This window comes from Salminus brasiliensis, chromosome 15 (genome assembly GCF_030463535.1).
Source record: "Salminus brasiliensis chromosome 15, fSalBra1.hap2, whole genome shotgun sequence".
NCBI lineage: Eukaryota > Metazoa > Chordata > Actinopteri > Characiformes > Bryconidae > Salminus > Salminus brasiliensis.
In genome coordinates, this window is record NC_132892.1 from 31384524 (window position 1) to 31405935 (window position 21412).

At 43.2% G+C, this 21412-nt stretch overlaps 1 protein-coding gene across 1 annotated transcript; it reads right to left on the reverse strand.

The window, feature by feature from the left end:
• Positions 1 to 11145: 11145 nt before the first annotated feature.
• rab1aa (RAB1A, member RAS oncogene family a) lies at positions 11146 to 19917 on the reverse strand. Its single transcript, XM_072657352.1, is given in 8 exon segments — positions 11146 to 13409; positions 13412 to 13427; positions 15203 to 15334; positions 15571 to 15656; positions 15659 to 15665; positions 16275 to 16370; positions 16615 to 16687; positions 19687 to 19917. Coding segments are annotated over 8 exon segments (612 nt in total). The 5' UTR covers positions 19710 to 19917; the 3' UTR covers positions 11146 to 13230.
• Between the last annotated feature and the right edge of the window lie 1495 nt (positions 19918 to 21412).

The following is a 21412-nucleotide window of genomic DNA, read 5'->3' on the forward strand; positions in this document are numbered from 1 at the left end:
TCTATATGTCTGTCTGACTCTATCTCTCTCCTCTCTATATGTCTGTCTGACTCTCTGTCTGTCTCTATGTATGTCTGTCTGTCTGACTCTCTCTCCTCTCTGCATGTCTGTCTGACTCTCTCTCTCTCCTCTCTGTATGTCTGTCTGACTCTCTCTCTCTCCTCTCTGTATGTCTGTCTGACTCTCTCTCCTCTCTATATGTCTGTCTCTCTCTCCTCTCTATATGTCTGTCTCTCTCTCCTCTCTATATGTCTGTCTGACTCTCTCTCCTCTCTATATGTCTGTCTGACTCTCTCTCTCTCCTCTCTATATGTCTGTCTGACTCTCTCTCCTCTCTGCATGTCTGTCTGACTCACTCTCTCTCCTCTCTATATGTCTGTCTGACTCTATCTCTCTCCTCTCTATATGTCTGTCTGACTCTCTGTCTGTCTCTATGTATGTCTGTCTGTCTGACTCTCTCTCCTCTCTGCATGTCTGTCTGACTCTCTCTCTCTCCTCTCTGTATGTCTGTCTGACTCTCTCTCCTCTCTATATGTCTGTCTCTCTCTCCTCTCTATATGTCTGTCTGACTCTCTCTCTCTCCTCTCTATATGTCTGTCTGACTCTCTCTTCTCTCTGAATGTCTGTCTGACTCTCTCTCTCTCCTCTCTATATGTCTGTCTGACTCTCTCTCTCTCCTCTCTATATGTCTGTCTGACTCTCTCTCCTCTCTGTATGTCTGTCTGACTCTCTCTCCTCTCTATATGTCTGTCTGACTCTCTCTCTCCTCTCTGTATGTCTGTCTGACTCTCTCTCCTCTCTATATGTCTGTCTGACTCTCTCTCTCCTCTCTGAATGTCTGTCTGACTCTCTCTCCTCTCTGAATGTCTGTCTGACTCTCTCTCTCCTCTCTGAATGTCTGTCTGACTCTCTCTCTCTCCTCTCTATATGTCTGTCTGACTCTCTCTCCTCTCTATATGTCTGTCTGACTCTCTCTCCTCTCTATATGTTTGTCTGACTCTCTCTCTCTCCTCTCTATATGTCTGTCTGACTCTCTCTCCTCTCTGTATGTCTGTCTGACTCTCTCTCCTCTCTATATGTCTGTCTGACTCTCTCTCTCCTCTCTATATGTTTGTCTGACTCTCTCTCTCCTCTCTATATGTCTGTCTGACTCTCTCTCTCTCCTCTCTATATGTCTGTCTGACTCTCTCTCTCTCCTCTCTGTATGTCTGTCTGACTCTCTCTCTCCTCTCTATGTCTGTCTGACTCTCTCTCCTCTCTGTATGTCTGTCTGTCTGACTCTCTCTCCTCTCTATATGTCTGTCTGACTCTCTCTCTCTCCTCTCTATATGTCTGTCTGACTCTCTCTCCTCTCTGTATGTCTGTCTGACTCTCTCTCCTCTCTATATGTCTGTCTGACTCTCTCTCCTCTCTATATGTTTGTCTGACTCTCTCTCTCTCCTCTCTATATGTCTGTCTGACTCTCTCTCTCCTCTCTATATGTCTGTCTGACTCTCTCTCCTCTCTATATGTCTGTCTGACTCTCTCTCCTCTCTATATGTCTGTCTGACTCTCTCTCTCTCCTCTCTATATGTCTGTCTGACTCTCTCTCTCTCCTCTCTGTATGTCTGTCTGACTCTCTCTCCTCTCTATATGTCTGTCTGACTCTCTCTCTCCTCTCTATATGTCTGTCTGACTCTCTCTCCTCTCTATATGTCTGTCTGACTCTCTCTCTCTCCTCTCTGTATGTCTGTCTGACTCTCTCTCCTCTCTATATGTCTGTCTGACTCTCTCTCTCTCCTCTCTATATGTCTGTCTGACTCTCTCTCCTCTCTATATGTCTGTCTGACTCTCTCTCTCCTCTCTATATGTCTGTCTGACTCTCTCTCCTCTCTATATGTCTGTCTGACTCTCTCTCTCTCCTCTCTATATGTCTGTCTGACTCTCTCTCTCTCCTCTCTATATGTCTGTCTGACTCTCTCTCCTCTCTATATGTCTGTCTGACTCTCTCTCTCTCTCCTCTCTGTTTGTCTGACTCTCTCTCTCTCCTCTCTATATGTCTGTCTGACTCTCTCTCTCTCTCCTCTCTGTTTGTCTGACTCTCTCTCTCTCCTCTCTATATGTTTGTCTGACTCTCTCTCTCTCTCCTCTCTGTTTGTCTGACTCTCTCTCTCTCCTCTCTATATGTCTGTCTGACTCTCTCTCTCTCCTCTCTACATGTCTGTCTGACTCTCTCTCCTCTCTATATGTCTGTCTGACTCTCTCTCTCTCCTCTCTATATGTCTGTCTGACTCTCTCTCTCTCCTCTCTATATGTCTGTCTGACTCTCTCTCCTCTCTATATGTCTGTCTGACTCTCTCTCCTCTCTGTATGTCTGTCTGACTCTCTCTCTCTCCTCTCTATATGTCTGTCTGACTCTCTCTCTCTCCTCTCTATATGTTTGTCTGACTCTCTCTCTCTCCTCTCTGTTTGTCTGACTCTCTCTCTCTCCTCTCTATATGTCTGTCTGACTCTCTCTCCTCTCTATATGTCTGTCTGACTCTCTCTCCTCTCTGTATGTCTGTCTGACTCTCTCTCTCTCCTCTCTATATGTCTGTCTGACTCTCTCTCCTCTCTATATGTCTGTCTGACTCTCTCTCCTCTCTATATGTCTGTCTGACTCTCTCTCCTCTCTATATGTCTGTCTGACTCTCTCTCTCCTCTCTATATGTCTGTCTGACTCTCTCTCTCTCCTCTCTATATGTCTGTCTGACTCTCTCTCCTCTCTATATGTCTGTCTGACTCTCTCTCTCTCCTCTCTATATGTCTGTCTGACTCTCTCTCCTCTCTATATGTCTGTCTGACTCTCTCTCCTCTCTATATGTCTGTCTGACTCTCTCTCTCCTCTCTGTATGTCTGTCTGACTCTCTCTCTCCTCTCTATATGTCTGTCTGACTCTCTCTCCTCTCTATATGTCTGTCTGACTCTCTCTCTCCTCTCTATATGTCTGTCTGACTCTCTCTCTCTCCTCTCTATATGTCTGTCTGACTCTCTCTCCTCTCTATATGTCTGTCTGACTCTCTCTCTCCTCTCTATGTCTGTCTGACTCTCTCTCCTCTCTATATGTCTGTCTGACTCTCTCTCCTCTCTATATGTCTGTCTGACTCTCTCTCTCTCTCCTCTCTATATGTCTGTCTGACTCTCTCTCTCTCTCTCCTCTCTATATGTCTGTCTGACTCTCTCTCTCTCTCCTCTCTGTTTGTCTGACTCTCTCTCTCTCCTCTCTATATGTCTGTCTGACTCTCTCTCCTCTCTATATGTCTGTCTGACTCTCTCTCCTCTCTATATGTCTGTCTGACTCTCTCTCTCTCTCCTCTCTATGTCTGTCTGACTCTCTCTCTCTCCTCTCTATATGTCTGTCTGACTCTCTCTCCTCTCTATATGTCTGTCTGACTCTCTCTCTCTCCTCTCTATATGTCTGTCTGACTCTCTCTCCTCTCTGTATGTCTGTCTGACTCTCTCTCTCCTCTCTATATGTCTGTCTGACTCTCTCTCTCCTCTCTATGTCTGTCTGACTCTCTCTCTCTCCTCTCTATATGTTTGTCTGACTCTCTCCCTCTCCTCTCTATATGTCTGTCTGACTCTCTCTCCTCTCTGTATGTCTGTCTGACTCTCTCCCTCCTCTCTATTTGTCTGTCTGACTCACTCTCTCTCCTCTCTAAATGTCTGTCTGACTCTCTCTCCTCTCTGTATGTCTGTCTGACTCTCTCTCTCCTCTCTATATGTCTGTCTGACTCTCTCTCTCTCCTCTCTATATGTCTGTCTGACTCTCTCTCCTCTCTGTATGTCTGTCTGACTCTCTCTCTCCTCTCTATATGTCTGTCTGACTCACTCTCTCTCCTCTCTAAATGTCTGTCTGACTCTCTCTCCTCTCTGTATGTCTGTCTGACTCTCTCTCTCCTCTCTATATGTCTGTCTGACTCTCTCTCTCCTCTCTATATGTCTGTCTGACTCTCTCTCTCCTCTCTGTATGTCTGTCTGACTCTCTCTCTCTCCTCTCTGTATGTCTGTCTGACTCTCTCTCCTCTCTATATGTCTGTCTGACTCTCTCTCTCCTCTCTATATGTCTGTCTGACTCTCTCTCTCCTCTCTGTATGTCTGTCTGACTCTCTCTCTCTCCTCTCTGTATGTCTGTCTGACTCTCTCTCCTCTCTATATGTCTGTCTGACTCTCTCTCCTCTCTATATGTTTGTCTGACTCTCTCTCTCTCCTCTCTATATGTCTGTCTGACTCTCTCTCCTCTCTGTATGTCTGTCTGACTCTCTCTCCTCTCTATATGTCTGTCTGACTCTCTCTCTCCTCTCTATATGTTTGTCTGACTCTCTCTCTCCTCTCTATATGTCTGTCTGACTCTCTCTCTCTCCTCTCTATATGTCTGTCTGACTCTCTCTCTCTCCTCTCTGTATGTCTGTCTGACTCTCTCTCTCCTCTCTATGTCTGTCTGACTCTCTCTCCTCTCTGTATGTCTGTCTGTCTGACTCTCTCTCCTCTCTATATGTCTGTCTGACTCTCTCTCTCTCCTCTCTATATGTCTGTCTGACTCTCTCTCCTCTCTGTATGTCTGTCTGACTCTCTCTCCTCTCTATATGTCTGTCTGACTCTCCTCTCTATATGTTTGTCTGACTCTCTCTCTCTCCTCTCTATATGTCTGTCTGACTCTCTCTCTCCTCTCTATATGTCTGTCTGACTCTCTCTCCTCTCTATATGTCTGTCTGACTCTCTCTCCTCTCTATATGTCTGTCTGACTCTCTCTCTCTCCTCTCTATATGTCTGTCTGACTCTCTCTCTCTCCTCTCTGTATGTCTGTCTGACTCTCTCTCCTCTCTATATGTCTGTCTGACTCTCTCTCTCTCCTCTCTATATGTCTGTCTGACTCTCTCTCCTCTCTATATGTCTGTCTGACTCTCTCTCTCTCCTCTCTGTATGTCTGTCTGACTCTCTCTCCTCTCTATATGTCTGTCTGACTCTCTCTCTCTCCTCTCTATATGTCTGTCTGACTCTCTCTCCTCTCTATATGTCTGTCTGACTCTCTCTCTCCTCTCTATATGTCTGTCTGACTCTCTCTCCTCTCTATATGTCTGTCTGACTCTCTCTCTCTCCTCTCTATATGTCTGTCTGACTCTCTCTCTCTCCTCTCTATATGTTCTCTATAGTCCTGTCTGACTCTCTCTCTCACTCTCTATATGTCTGTCGGACTCTCTCCTCTCTGTATGTCTGTCTGACTCTCTCTCTCCTCTCTATATGTCTGTCTGACTCTCTCTCCTCTCTATATGTCTGTCTGACTCTCTCTCTCTCCTCTCTATTGTCTGTCTCTCTCTCTCTCCTCTCTATATGTCTGTCTGACTCTCTCTCTCTCTCCTCTCTGTTTGTCTGACTCTCTCTCTCTCCTCTCTATATGTCTGTCTGACTCTCTCTCTCTCTCCTCTCTGTTTGTCTGACTCTCTCTCTCTCCTCTCTATATGTCTGTCTGACTCTCTCTCTCTCTCTCTCTGTTTGTCTGACTCTCTCTCTCTCCTCTCTATATGTCTGTCTGACTCTCTCTCTTCCTCTCTGTATGTCTGTCTGCTCTCTCTCCTCTCTATATGTCTGTCTGACTCTCTCTCTCTCCTCTCTGTATGTCTGTCTGACTCTCTCTCTCCTCTCTGTATGTCTGTCTGACTCCTCTCTCCTCTCTGTATGTCTGTCTGACTCTCTCTCTCTCTCTCTGTATGTCTGTCTGACTCTCTCTCTCCTCTCTGTATGTCTGTCTGACTCCTCTCTCCTCTCTGTATGTTCTGTCTGACTCTCTCTCTCCTCTCTGTATGTCTGTCTGACTCTCTCTCTCCTCTCTGTATGTCTGTCTGACTCTCTCTCTCCTCTCTGTATGTTTGTCTGACTCTCTCTCTCCTCTCTGATGTCTGTCTGACTCTCTCTCTCCTCTCTGTATGTCTGTCTGACTCTCTCTCTCCTCTCTGTATGTCTGTCTGACTCTCTCTCTCTCTCCTGTTTATTATTAGTGTATTATAGCATGGTGGAGTGTGAGTGTGTGTGTGTGTGTGTGTGTGTGTGTGTGTGTGTGTGTGTCAGATCACACATATGTTCAGGCTGAAAACATTAGTTTGCACATAGTGACACTCTCCTACACTAAAGCCCAGGACATCTGTCCTATACTCTCTCTCTCTCTCTCTTTCTCTCTCTCTCTGACATCATCTGCTCCAGATGGCTGGATAATGGGAAGGACAACGGGAGACACTCCTGAGCAGAGACTCATCTCAGACAGAAGCTCAAACTCAGCTCAGGATTCAGTGCCTTTACTGCCTTACTCGAGATATGAGGCTGAACTCTCCCTACTGAATCTAACACATATATTATCACGATACACATAGAGTCTGTGTCCAAAAAGTTTGTGGACGCCCCTTCTAATGATTGCATTCAGCTACTTTAAGCTGCAACCAATGAAGACACAGATGTGCAAAACACAACACACACACACACACACACACACAGCTTGTCTAGTCCCTGTAGAGGAGAAGTACTGCCAATAGAATAGGACTCCCTGGAGCAGATAATAAACATCATGACCCTATTGGCACCATGCTGCCTAAGGCCAGGTGTGGACTAGACCCAGTGGAGGAACTGTGTCTCTGGAATGATGGATGGCGGAGCTCCACCCAGTACTTTTTGGAGGAGTTGGGGAGGCAGAATGCAATCAATGAACGTTCTCACAACAATGTTCCACCTCTGGTGTAAGTCTTGTCAGAGGATCTGAGGTGGTCTATCTGAGCAGGTCCAACCTGTTTACAGCTGCTCGCTGGCACACCCACACACACACACACACACACACACACACCCACACACACCCACACACACACAGGATTAAGGAACACGATCAAACTGATATTTATGCACTCATCACCAGAGGTGTTCAGAGTGGCACGCCACTAACCCATTAACCCATTAACCCACTAACTCCTCCTACAGCAGTGCTTTCAGAAAAGCAGAAAAAGCTAGTACACGCTTTTATCACCTCACGGCTGCATTACTGTAATGCACTACTGTCAGGTTGTTCCAGCAGGAACCTTAATAAACCTCAGCTGGTTCAGAACACTGCAGCCAGGGTTCTTACTAAAGCTAGAACATCTGACCAGCTCCCGGTTCAATTCCGTATCGAATACAAAATCTGTTAACATATAAGGCCCTACATGGCCTCGCTCCTGAGTACCTGCAGGATCTTATAGTATACTACGAACCATCAAGACTACTTAGATCTCAGGGTGCTGGCCTCTTACTCGTTCCCAAAATCAGAAAACCTCAGCAGGGGGAGGAGCCTTTTCTTATAAAGCCCCGCCCCAACTCTGGAATAACCTTCCAGATAATGTTCGGGACTCAGACACAGTCTCAATCTTAAATCTAAGCTGAAAACTCATCTGTTTAGTTTAGCTTTTGGTAATTAATGTTTCCCCTTAGATAAAGGTTGCAGGTCCAGGGGTTCGAGGACCCAGGGAATTGTAGTACACTGAGATGCTGCGCTGCCGTCTCGCTGCTTACATGCGATCACTCAGGTTTGTTGACGGTGGAGCAGATAGATGCTGGTGTTCTCAGGGTGCTCCAGTGTCTGTGTTACCTTCTGACTCTCTCCTTTTAATTAGGCAGTTATAGTCAGACACACTCTGTACTGCTCAGCATTCTCTGCCTTCCATAAAATCCACCCAGAACTAACTCTCTCCTTTTACCTTCTCAGAGTAAATGGTCACCCAGCCCGACCTGCTGGAAGATTGCCCACTGAGGTCCCCTCTACCTGCGTCAGACAGCTGCCACCTACCGTCCAACCAGCAGGCCCCCCACCCACCACCACCCATAGCAGACCAGCGGCTCACCCTCCTACCACTGCTACCTGCTTAGTGACCATGTTAAAACATTATTAACTACCTGTTATAACCTGGTTTGGTCATTTTTATCAATAATTAATAATAGTTCTGATCAGAGGAGGACGGGTCGGGTCCCCTTGTGAGTCTTGTTTTGGACACCTGCTCACTTACTGTTTCTTCTGAAATCAAAGAGTTAATCCTGCTTCTGTTGGAGTAACTGTCTCCAGAAGACTTTCTACTAGATTTTGGTGGAGCATTGCTGTGAGGATTTGATTGCGTTCAGCGACACCACCATCCACCATTTTCAGAGAACACAGTTAATCTTCCACTGCTCCACATCTTCTCAATGCTGGGGGCTTTATTTATACCCCTCTAGCCCACGCCTGGCATTAGGCAGCATGGTGCTAATAGGCTCCGGATATTTATCTGCTCCAGAGAATGGTCCCTATTCTATTGGCAGTACTTCTCTACAAGGACAGATAAGTAGCTGAATGCATCCATTGGTGGAATGGGTGTCCACAAACATTTGGACACATAAGTTTATATATCCAATATAATAGCACAGCATTTTGATGAGGAATAGAACTACACTACAAAAGTAAAGGTACTTCAAAGGGTTCTTTGAGTGCTGCCACTGATTGGTTCTATAAAGAACATATCTATAAAAGGTATGAATGTGAAGAACCATTTTAGACGTCTGTCTAGAACTGCACTCTTAAAAATAACTTCAAAAAGTACTTCAAAGTGTTCTTTGATGGGTATCATAGCAGAACCACTGTTGGTTCCATTCAAAGGTCTAGCTAGCAATGCTCTCCTAAAAAAAAGGTACTTCAAAGGGGTCTTTGAGTGAGGCCATTGATCGGTTCCATAAAGAGCCATATCTATAAAAGTGTGAGTCGAAGAACCCTTTCAGACGTCTGTGTAGAACTGCACTCTTAAAAATAAAGGTGCTACAGATAGTTCTTTGATAGGTGTCATAGCAGAACCACTGTTGGTTCCATTCAAAGGTCTAGCTAGCAATGCTAGGTACTACAGATGGTTCTTTTATCATAGCAGAACCTTGTAAAGGTCAAAAGAACTTTGACTTGGTGACTTTACCATTGTAAAGGTTCTCTCACACATTCCTTTATGGAACCAAAAGTGGTTCTATGGCATCAAAGAACCTCTCGTAGCAACTGCTCTCGACTCTGAGGCCCCTTCTGGCTTCCTGACTTCCTTTTGTTCGTCCTACCATCCCCCCTCCTCCCCTCCTCCTCCATCACCTCCACATCCATCCCTCCATCTCTGCACTCCTGCCTCGCTCCTCTCGCTCACCCCCCTGTTGGCCGGACCCCACTCTCCAGACTCCCCTCTAACAGCTGTCACTGATGACCCCTGTCCTTTTGTTACCCGGCAACCGAGAACAAATAGCAAATTATACACACGCGTGTGCGAGTGTGAACACACACACACACACACACTTTGCCATTGTTCTTGACCCTGACCCTTCTGCATGGCCTTGCACTAAACACCTGTCTCTTTGTGTGTGTGTGTGTGTGTGTGTGTGTGTGTGTGTGTGTGTGTGTGAGAGTGTGTGTGAGAGCGTGTGTGTTAGCATGCTGGCCTGTGAGCAGAGAGTCCGGAGCTCTCTAAAAATCTCCCTCATGAAAGTTACACTAAATGACAAAAGTATTGGGACACCATTCATTGTTTCTTCTGAAATCCTGCTTCTACTGGATTTTCAGACAAGCATTGCAGTGCGGATTTGATTGTATTTAACAACAAGAGCATTAGTGAGGTCATGTGAGGTCTCATCCATAATGTACTGGATGGAGCACCATCATCATTCCAGAGAACACAGTTAATCTTCCACTGCTCCACAGCTTCTCAATGCTGGGGGGCTTCATAACCCTCTAGCCCACGCCTGGCATTAGTCGGCAATAAGTTCATGTTCATCTGCTCCAGATGGTCCTATTCTATTGGCAGTACTTCTTCTCTACAGGGACTAGGACAAGCTGTGTGTGTGCATTTGCACATCTGTGCCAGCAATGGGTGCAACCTAAAGAGGCTGAATTAGAATTAGAACTAGAAGGGGTGTCCACAAACTTTTGGACATAAAGTGTATTACACAACATGGGTATGGAGATGCTGTCTGATGAGCTTGTGCTGTACATTGAGGCTCTGTGGTCTGTAGTGGCTGCAAACAGCACCCTCTACTGGTCAAATACGCGATTAATCTCTAGACAGACTCACACTAGTCCATGTTTGTGACACCCCTTCTAATGACTGCATTCAGCTACTATAAATTGCACCCATTTTCTACTCAATGTAGAGAAGTACTGCCAATAGAATAGGACTCTCTGGAGCAGATAATAAACATCATGAACCTATTGACTCCATGCTGCCTAATGCCAGGCGTGGGCTAGAGGGGTATAATAAAGCCCCCCAGCATTGAGAAGCTGTGGAGCAGTGGAAGAACTGTGTTCTCTGGGATGATGGATGTGGAGCTCCATCCAGTACTTTTGGATGAGTTGGGATGGTGATCGTCCGGCCAACATCCTGAGCTTATTGATGCTCTTCTCGCCTCATGCAATCAAATCTTCACAGCTATGCTCATCCATAATGTAGTAGAAAGCCTTCTTCTCTGAACAGTAGAGACAGTTACTCCAACAAAAGCAGGAGAAACTCTTTTTAATACCCTTGATTTCAGAAGAAACAGTAAATGAGCAGGTGTCCAATACTTTTGTCCATATCATTTATATACAAACACATAGGTTTTTCAATTGCAACTCCAGATCTGATCAGAACAGATAAAGCTGGTGAACATAAATCCAGTAAAAAGGAGAAACAAGAGCTTCTCATTCTGAAGAAAGAAAGTAGTGAGATCTTGTTGGTGAGCTAGTCTGAAGAACAGAGCTCGGTTCCTCCAGGGTTCTCCTGGACGCCCCCCAGTCCAGCCAGCACAGCGTGGAGGATGTGTTCACCTCCATCAGCAGCAGCAGCAGCAGCAGCTCACCTGATTTACCACCAAACCAGGTGTTGATCTGAGGAGAACTCTAAATAACACTAGACTCCATGAGAGAGGAGAACTTTGGAGATGTTCTAATGATGAACACAGTGATGGAGAACCACCTCCACTTTTATTAGTGTTTATTCTAATATCAGTGTTTTACTGAGCAGATCAGCAGCTTTTACTGTAATTTAACAGGGGACTGAAACGTTTGTACAGTACTGTGTGTAGATATGGGCTTTAGGGCTCCAGGAATCTGCAATCGTAAACAAGACGACGTCAAACATCATGAACGTTCAGTTAAAACCGTTTTTATTAAACATTTCCATTGTAGAATATTTCAGCCAAAACATTATCCAAAAAAGGGGGGGTAAAAAAAAAAATCGGAGATAAGTGTAATTAACTGTACCTTCCCAGCCCGATGCCATGCTTTCGAAACCCTCAAGCCCCTCAATGAAGTTCCTTCATTTATTTATTTATATATAGCTGTACATAAATACTCCGTTCAGCCTGATCTGAGTACTCTGCTTCAGTGAAATGAGAACGGTGACTTTAAAACAAACAAACAAACAAACAAACAACATTATCATTGAAGTTACACATTAAAGGCACACTAAGGAATCTGTTAGCGTCCCTTTAAAGGTTTACTAAACAATGCGCACGAATGTCTTCATCCATCTGGGTTAGAGACACCTGCACCGGCGTTTGTAAGGCATGTCTACAAGGGAGCCAACCGCCAGCGAGCAAAGCCCACGTCAAAGGTACCGAACTTGGCTAGAATAAAAACGCTGACTCATCATCAAGAACTTCAGACATACCAAGCCTTGCTGGGACCAGTTTTTGGACCAGGCCTGAGGTTTTGGCTCAGTGGATGAAGGCTGCATTGCGGTCCTTTAGCTCCTCATAGCTGCTCTACTGCTCTGGTTCCTAACACATCCTAAAGCAATGCTCTTACGGTTTCCAGCATAATCTCCATCTGCATGCGGAAGCAACTGACGATTAGGACTAGTGTCTGTGCTTTAAGTGAAGGTTCATATTTTTTTACCAAATAAAATAATAAAAAAGCAGAATTATGTACCTGGTGCAGATACACTATATGGGATACATGGTAATATGGAGACACTCTTCCTAATTACTGAATCCAGGGGTTTGATTCAGTCGCTAGATGTATAAAATCCATCCAGTGAAAGAACGGGAGGTTCTGAAGAGCTCACTGAGCTCCAGCGTGGTTCTGTATGTAATAGGAGACACCGCTGCACCAACAACAACAAGTCAGCTGGAGAAATTTAGACCTTCCCTTCTAGATCTTCCTCCATCAGCTGTGAGTGGTGTTATTATTGAACAGTGGAAGAGTTTAGGAGGAACAGCTCACAGAGAGCAGCTCAGCACCGAGTGTCTGTACAGAGCGGGGTCAGGGCCGAGTGCTGAGCTCAGAGCAGAGTGCAGAAAAGCCTCCAATTGACTCAATAACTGCAGCAGAGCTCCAGACCTGCTGCTGGAAGAGCTTAGAGCAAAGGGGGACCAGCTCCATGGGATGTCATAAAAGCTGTGCAGGTGTCCCAATACTTCTGTCAATACAGTGCATGTCCAGGGAAGAGTAGGCCCAAGTAGGTGACAGACGTTTCTCCTAGACAGCGGTCACTTTTGGTGTAAAGGAAGACCCCAGTGGCTTCTACTATCGATTAAAACAGGTTCCTCGTTGGTGAGGAACCAGTATGTTGCAGCAATGTGGAGATTAGGCTGAAAAACGTTACTAACACTGCTTTATGAGACCACCTGAGTTCCCCTTGCATTGCACAGCATTCCACGGTCTATACACTCACTGTGAAGCCCTTCGTCAAGCCTGTCTCTGGGTTAAATGAAATGATGAACCAACATGAACATCTGCAGTGTAGGAAAACTCCAGACTAGGGTTGGGAAACAGGTCTGTACAATATAGAAGGTAGAATGTAAAAGCCTTCGGCTGAGACCCCCCCCCCCAAAAAAAAAAAAATTAATAATAAAAAAATAAAACAAAGTGAACAAACAGTCTCAAAACTTCAGGACGAGATGTTGCAGGAGCTGCAGACAGACAGAAGCAGTAAGAGAAGTCGACTACAGCGGGACATCACCTCTCACACCTCCACAGGCTTGTTATCTCAGCTTATCCCAAAGTCACTACGGCAGTCGAGATGTTTAGCAGTTACAGGCGTAGTGATGAACCTGTCCACTGACTGGTCTGAAGCTCAAACCTGTCGGGAACGTGCTGAAGTCTGGCCATGCAGCTTTCTGCATGCACCATGCATCAGGCAAGGCACACACACACACACACGCGCACACGCACACACACACACACACACACACACACACACACACACACACACACACACACACACCTCAGCAGCACCCCCCGGTGGAGGTTTTCACGGGCGTGCTCTGGATTTTGACATTAGACTTTTCAGGTCCACCAGCGCTGGTCCCGGACCCCATCCTCTTTTTAATCTCCGCCGCCATGGTCATGAAGGCCTGCTCCACGTTTGTGGCGTTTTTTGCGCTGGCCTCCAGGAATGGAATTCTAGAGAGTCTGCAAACTCCTGAGAAAGATATTTAAAGAAAAACATTATTAGAGAACTATACAGATTAATATTATTATCTAATGTATTTCTTTATTTATTAAACATTTAGGATGTTATTCAACAAAATCTGGATATTAGTTTTACAAGAACTTTAATGTGGACGTTAATTTAACAAGAATTTAATTCTGCATGTTGACTTTGTAATGAGTACTGATTTATTATAGCTTCATACTGGATATTAATGTTATTAAAACTTCATACTGGATATTAATGTTATTAGAGCGTCATACTGGATATTAATGTTATTAGAGCTTCATACTGGATATTAATGTTATTAGAGCGTCATACTGGATATTAATGTTATTAGAGCTTCATACTGGATATTAATGTTATTAGAGCGTCATACTGGATATTAATGTTATTAGAACTTCATACTGGATATTAATGTTATTAGAACTTCATACTGGATATTAATGTTATTAGAGCGTCATACTGGATATTAATGTTATTAGAGCTTCATACTGGATATTAATGTTGTTATTAGAACTTCATACTGGATATTAATGTTATTAGAGCGTCATACTGGATATTAATGTTATTAGAACTTCATACTGGATATTAATGTTGTTATTAGAACTTCATACTGGATATTAATGTTATTAGAGCTTCATATTGGATATTAATGTTATTAAAACTTCATACTGGATATTAATGTTATTAGAGCGTCATACTGGATATTAATGTTATTAGAGCTTCATACTGGATATTAATGTTATTAGAGCGTCATACTGGATATTAATGTTATTAGAACTTCATACTGGATATTAATGTTGTTATTAGAACTTCATACTGGATATTAATGTTATTAGAGCGTCATACTGGATATTAATGTTATTAGAGCGTCATACTGGATATTAATGTTATTAGAGCGTCATACTGGATATTAATGTTATTAGAGCTTCATTCTGGATATTAATGTTATTAGAGCGTCATACTGGATATTAATGTTGTTATTAGAACTTCATACTGGATATTAATGTTGTTATTAGAACTTCATACTGGATATTAATGTTATTAGAGCGTCATACTGGATATTAATGTTATTAGAGCGTCATACTGGATATTAATGTTATTAGAGCTTCATTCTGGATATTAATGTTATTAGAGCGTCATACTGGATATTAATGTTGTTATTAGAACTTCATACTGGATATTAATGTTGTTATTAGAACTTCATACTGGATATTAATGTTGTTATTAGAGCTTCATACTGGATATTAATGTTATTAGAGCTTCATACTGGATATTAATGTTATCAGAACTTCATACTGGATATTAATGTTATTAGAGTTTCATACTGGATATTAATGTTATTAGAGTTTCATACTGGATATTAATGTTATTAGAGCTTCATACTGGATATTAATGTTGTTATTAGAGCTTCATACTGGATATTGATGTTATTAGAGCTTCATACTGGATATTAATGTTATTAGAGCTTCATACTGGATATTAATGTTATTAGAACTTCATACTGGATATTAATGTTATTAGAGCGTCATACTGGATATTAATGTTGTTATTAGAACTTCATACTGGATATTAATGTTGTTATTAGAACTTCATACTGGATATTAAACTGGTGTTAATAATATAATAATTTAATATAATATTACAGCAATTCTGAGAATGGAGTAACAGTGCATATCTCAAGCACCACGTAACCCTTAGAGGGTTTCTTCCCTCACTATGGGAGACTGAAGGCGGCAAACTAAAAAACCTGGAAGTCTAACCTTCGCTGTTGTGTAGTCCACCACTTTCTTGGTGGTCAGGTCACACTTGTTCCCCACCAGAAGCTTGTTGACGTTCTCACTGGCGTAGCGGTCGATCTCCTGCAGCCACTGCTTCACGTTGTTAAAAGACTCCTGGAGACAGAAAAGAAGGTGGAGCTCACTTCCTCAGCCTACACTGGAGAGGGGAGGGCTAAACTGATGATCTTCAGGAGCTTGCAACGCCTGCTTTTTCTTAAATTTGCTCCCTGTTCCTGAGGAACACCTGGGCTTTCGCCCCTTTAGACACCGATAGGATTGAGGGTGGAGCTGTAGCTGTTAGCACGAAAAAACTGAGCAGTGCTGCCATCGTGATGGAGCCCTTGGCTCACCTGGTCTGTGACATCATAGACGACGATGATGCCATGAGCTCCTCTGTAGTAGCTGGACGTGATGGTGCGAAATCTCTCCTGACCGCAGTGTCCCACTGAGAAACCACAACAAACAACCAATCAGCAGGGCTGTGAATCTCTGACCTCACAACGCTAGTTAGCAGTCTGGTAAGCTTGCACAATGATGTTTATATACACTGTGTCCAAATGTTTGTGGACACCCCTTCTAATGAATGCATTCAGATATTTTAAGTTGCACCTATTGCTGAGACAAATGTGCAAATGCACACACACAGCTTGTCTAGTCCCTGTAGGGAAGAAGTTCTGCCAATAGAATAGGACTCTCTGGAGCAGATCAACATCATGACCTATTGGCACCATGCTGCCTAATAATGCCAGGCCTGGTGTGGGCTAAAGGGGTATAAATAAAGCCCCCCAGAAGCATTAAGCTGTGGAGCAGTGGAAGAACTGTGTTCTCTGAATGATGGATGGTGGAGCTCCATCCAGTACTTTCAGCAATCAAATCCTCACAGCAATGCTCCTCCAAAATCTAGTAGAAAACCTTATTTCCTTGTCAATAGAGACAGTTACTCCAACACAAGCAACATCAGCTCTTTTCAATACCCTTGTTTTCAGAAGAAACAGTAAATAAGCAGGTGTCCCAATACTTCCGTCCATATAGAGTGAGTATTGACTGCACTTACGATCTGTAGTTTGATGGTCTTCCCGTCCAGCTCTATCGTTCTGATCTTAAAGTCTACGCCGATAGTGCTGATGTAGCTTTCGGTGTATGTGTCGTCCTGAGCAAAGAGAGAGAGAGATTGGGGGGGGTGGGTGCAGGAAAAGGAAGGGATGAGGCTCTGTAAATCTGCACTGGGTGGCTGAGCAGGGTCTGTTGATATCCGGCTTGGCTGAACATCTGTGACAGAGCAGCCACTATCTCAGTGTGGGTGTGCACAGAGTGATAAGCAGTTCATGAACTTGTACAGGTCAGCGAGACTACCAGCCTCCATCACAACAAGAACCCTGTGTACGGCCACTTACTGCGAAGCGGAGGAGGAGGCAGGACTTCCCGACGCCAGAGTCTCCGATCAGCAGCAGTTTGAACAGGTAGTCACTGGAAGAGACCAAAGTAAATCAAATGTAAATCAAACCACATCGAGAAACATGGGTAGAAAAGCAGGACATAAACAAGGCGGTACAGTAAGAAGTGAATTTATTAAATTGTTAGTTTTAATAAAATATAAAAGTTACATCATATAAAATATAGTATATTTAATAGTATATAGAGAATATTAACACTATAGAGCACCTTTTTTGCAAATAGTACAGCAGCTGTACTATTTAGTAGCTCATTGGTCGCTCTATATAAAAGTAAAATCATTATAATTTAATATATTGAATATTTATACCTAATATTTTAATGTTTTTACATATATTCACATATTTTTGCTATTTTAGTCTATTTAAATATTTGATCTATTTTCTATGTCCGGTCCACTGCACAGTTATTCACTTTAGAGACCAATAAACAGAACTTCATTTCTATCTGTGTTCATTTGTTATGGTTTGTTTTATAAACTTAGTAAAGTGATGATTCTGTCAATCCTGATGGCTTTAGTCTCTCCCAGACGATGGAGAGGTATATGGTTTAGTAATTCAACAATGGTATCGGATCGGTATCGGGTATCGGCCGATACGCAAAGTTCATGTATCGGTATCTGTATCAGAGTAGAAAAAGATGGATCGGTGCATCCCTACTTTAGACACCCCCCCAAAATCTGATACGCTTCATAAATCAGCTGCGGTGAGGGTGATCTGCCAGTGTCTTTAATCAGAGAAGGGCTGGGCAATATGACAATATTTTATCGTATTGTGATTATTGTTAATATCGTGGTACGCAATATGCTTTTCTGAGTGTATCGTAAAACTATAATTAACTGCACATTTTCTACAAAGAGTGTGATCAGTCCTATTGGACTGAATTGAGTGCAGGTCCAGGTGCTCAGTATGTGAGAATACATGCATAGCAGTAAAGTAGTGCATTTTGTCTACATGACAAAACACTGCGATAAATATCGTATGCTGTAAAAAAACTCTTTAAATTATAAAGCATTTTTAGCATATTAGCATAACGTGTTTACTAAACACACACACACTTTCACAGCGAAGTCACACACACACACTAGAAACACACACACTGTTTAACAATGACAAGGAGGACGTTACGGAAACCATTTGACCTATAGCTGGTGTGACCTGGAGCGATGTTGGGGGGGGGGGGGGGGGCTAGCAGACAGGGGATGACCGGGATTCAAACCAGCGATCCACTGATCATAGTGACAGGGCCTTAGTCCACTGGACCACCCGAGGCCCCCAGAAGCACTTTCAGTTTCTAAACTGTCGTTTTTTTGTTGAAGCTTATTATGCAAGATTATGCTTCCCTACCTGCTTGTGTTTCTGCATTGTGGTCATTTTTTACTTTTTTCAGCTGAAACTTTTCAAATGTGCAGTTCCTCAACTAGTAAATGCTGCTCTCTCAAGCTTATTAGATCTTATTTGGGATAAAATATAAAACGTACAAGCTATAAAAAGTGGAACACTGTAAACATCAGGATTTAGAGCCGTCTAATTAGTATTTAAGTCGGTATCGGTACTCGGTATCGGGAGATACCTGAAAATCTGGTATTGGAAAAGAAAGAGTGGTATCAGTGCGTCCTTTATATTTGTATCGCTGTTCTAATTTCTAATAATTACGATGAATTAAAAGCTTTTTAAGCTGTTTCTGGTCCTTATTCTCCAACTTATCCTCCTGCTACTTGATCTCTGTTCAACCTGTGGAGGTTTGAGCAGGTCCACACCCAGTCCAGTGCTCGAACACACCTCCACTGAGCTGCTCCTGAGGAACAGCATGGTCATCATCTCATGGCTCATGGACTCATCTTTGGACTAGCAGCTGATTTCTTCTACAGCAGGGCAGGCAAACATGCAGGACTTACTTCGACAGTAATCTACTGACCTCTGAGACCAGCCTTTTCACCATGTCTGCATTCATGCACCGAGGTCAAAATACCAGTGTAAGTTAACAGTGCTCTCCCCGCCCATCTACAGCCCTGTAGCCACCTGCACTCCTCAGTTTTTTATGGTGTTCAGAGTCTCGGTGTAATGGAGATGAAAGTGGTGAGGGGAATGAGGTGTGCTGGACCCTAAAAACACCTAAACTGTCTAACACACCTCAGTCACCTCACCAAGCTCTTCACTGTTAAACACTTTGGCGTTTCAGGTTCTAAAACACCTCTCAAAAGGTCTTCAGCAATAGACAGAAACACTGAACAGAGAAGAACAGCCGGGCCTCGGGACTGAGCCGAGAAGAACAGCGGGGCATCACGACCTGAGCCGAGAAGAACAGCCGGGCATCACGACTGAGCCGAGAAGAACAGCCGGGCCTCGGGACTGAGCCGAGAAGAACAGCCGGGCATCACGACTGAGCCGAGAAGAACAGCCGGGCCTCGGGACTGAGCCGAGAAGAACAGCCGGGCCTCGGGACTGAGCCGAGAAGAACAGCCGGGCCTCGGGACTGAGCCGAGAAGAACAGCCGGGCCTCGGGACTGAGCCGAGAAGAACAGATGGACCTCGGGACTGAGCTGGGAAAGAACAGCCAGACTTCAGGAATGAGCCAAACCGACCTCAAGACTGAGCCGAGAAGAACAGCTGGACCTCAGGACTGAGCCGAGCTCAGGACTGAGCCGAGAAGAACAGCTGGACCTCAGGACTGAGCCGAGCTCAGGACTGAGCCGAGAAGAACAGCTGGACCTCAGGACTGAGCCGAGAAGAACAGCTGGACCTACTACTAACTAGTCCTAAGTTCAGCCTCGCTGGAGAAGAGGTCTAACCGTCTGCTCAGGTCCTGACCCAGGTCCTGACCCAGGTCCTGACCCAGGTCCTGAATAACAGAGGCTGGAAGTAGGTGAGGAGGCACATCCAGGTCCAGAGAGTGAAAATCCATCCCCGGATTTGGTTCCAGCTGTCTGGGCAGTTCTGCTGCAGCTCGGGGACGGAACACAACCCTGGGCTGGAGTCCCACCGTCCGGACCTGGACTTCTGGACATTACTCACTATTCGGGGTTCATGGCTGACATCAACGTCCCGCTGTGAGTCGGACTGGTGCTCTCCTCTCCGCGGACTGGGACTGAGACTCGGCTGTTCTCCGGGTCTTTACTTCGCTCTGAGGGTCTTAGCGGGGGTCTCTGAGGCGCAGAAGCTGAACACTGTGAATAAGGGTCTCCTCAAAGCCGACAGCCGGGGCTTCTTCACCAGGTCCGCTCAGCAAATGGCCCTGTCCCACCGTGAAGCGCTCAACAGCAACGATGACCCCCGCTGTTCTGACCCAGATGTCAAAATAAGAGTCTCCAGCCCTGACCTTTAAATACAATCACAAAATAATAAACACAATAAATTACATTTAATAAGACAACAAATCAAAGCAGTAGTGTTGTCACTGCCAGTTAGACTACAGCTAGAACTAACAGGTATATTAATAATAAAATATATAATATAATATAATATAATATAATATAATATATAATATATAAAATAATTAATAATAATTCATCTGAATTAATTCATGCTTTTATGCACATAAATAAATAACATGATCATACAGAGGAGATGCTTGATTAGGTAAAAAAAAGGCCTAATAATATTATTAATAATCATTATTCCTGACGTTGTTGCTGTTGTAGATCCACACAGACATACATAATAATCACTGATAACCTCACACTATATGATCACTTATATTGATAATCACTGAGTGTGTGTGTGTGTGTGTGAGAGAGAGAGAGAGAGACACACACACAATCTTTAAATAAATCAGAATTTTTTTATTTTCGAGTTTTATATGGTCAAAACGACAGAGAAAAATACACTAAACAATAAATAGAGTAAAGAATAATAAGTTAATAAGTTACAAAAAGTAATAAAAACACCTTTTATGTACAGATGTAATTATATAAACATTGACAGAAAATGAACATCTGTACAGCTGAGCAATAAACATAGTGCAAATGTTATGCATGGTGTGTATCAGTACTGTGTTGCAGATTTATTATTATTATTATTATTATATAATATGGAAAATAAATCAGATCTAAAATTGTATAGTCTAAAATCTAATCCATAAAAAAGCCATGAAACTGTTGTTATATATAAATGACTATTATATATATGTGTATATGTACATATATACATGTATATCTGTATATGTATCTATATATCTGTATATATATGTTTTTTGTTTGTTTTGTTGTTGTTTTTTTAATACTAACCAGTGTTGTCTCATTATTCATCAGCCCTTTTAGTAATTCATTTATTAGCATTGATGGTCCATGCCCCTGGTGTTCATAAAGTCACAAACTCAGATAATGATCATTAATATCCCCATAAATACAGAGAATATTCCCTAATCATCTCACAAACCCAGATAATGATCATTAATATTCCCATAAATACAGAGAATATTCCCTAATCATCTCACAAACTCAGATAATGATCATTAATATCCCCATAAATACAGAGAATATTCCCTAATAATCTTACAAACTCAGATAATGATCATTAATATCCCCATAAATACAGAGAATATTCCCTAATAATCTCACAAACTCAGATAATGATCATTAATATCCCCATAAATACAGAGAATATTCCCTAATAATCTTACAAACTCAGATAATGATCATTAATATCCCCATAAATACAGAGAATATTCCCTAATAATCTCACAAACTCAGATAATGATCATTAATATCCCCATAAATACAGAGAATATTCCCTAATCATC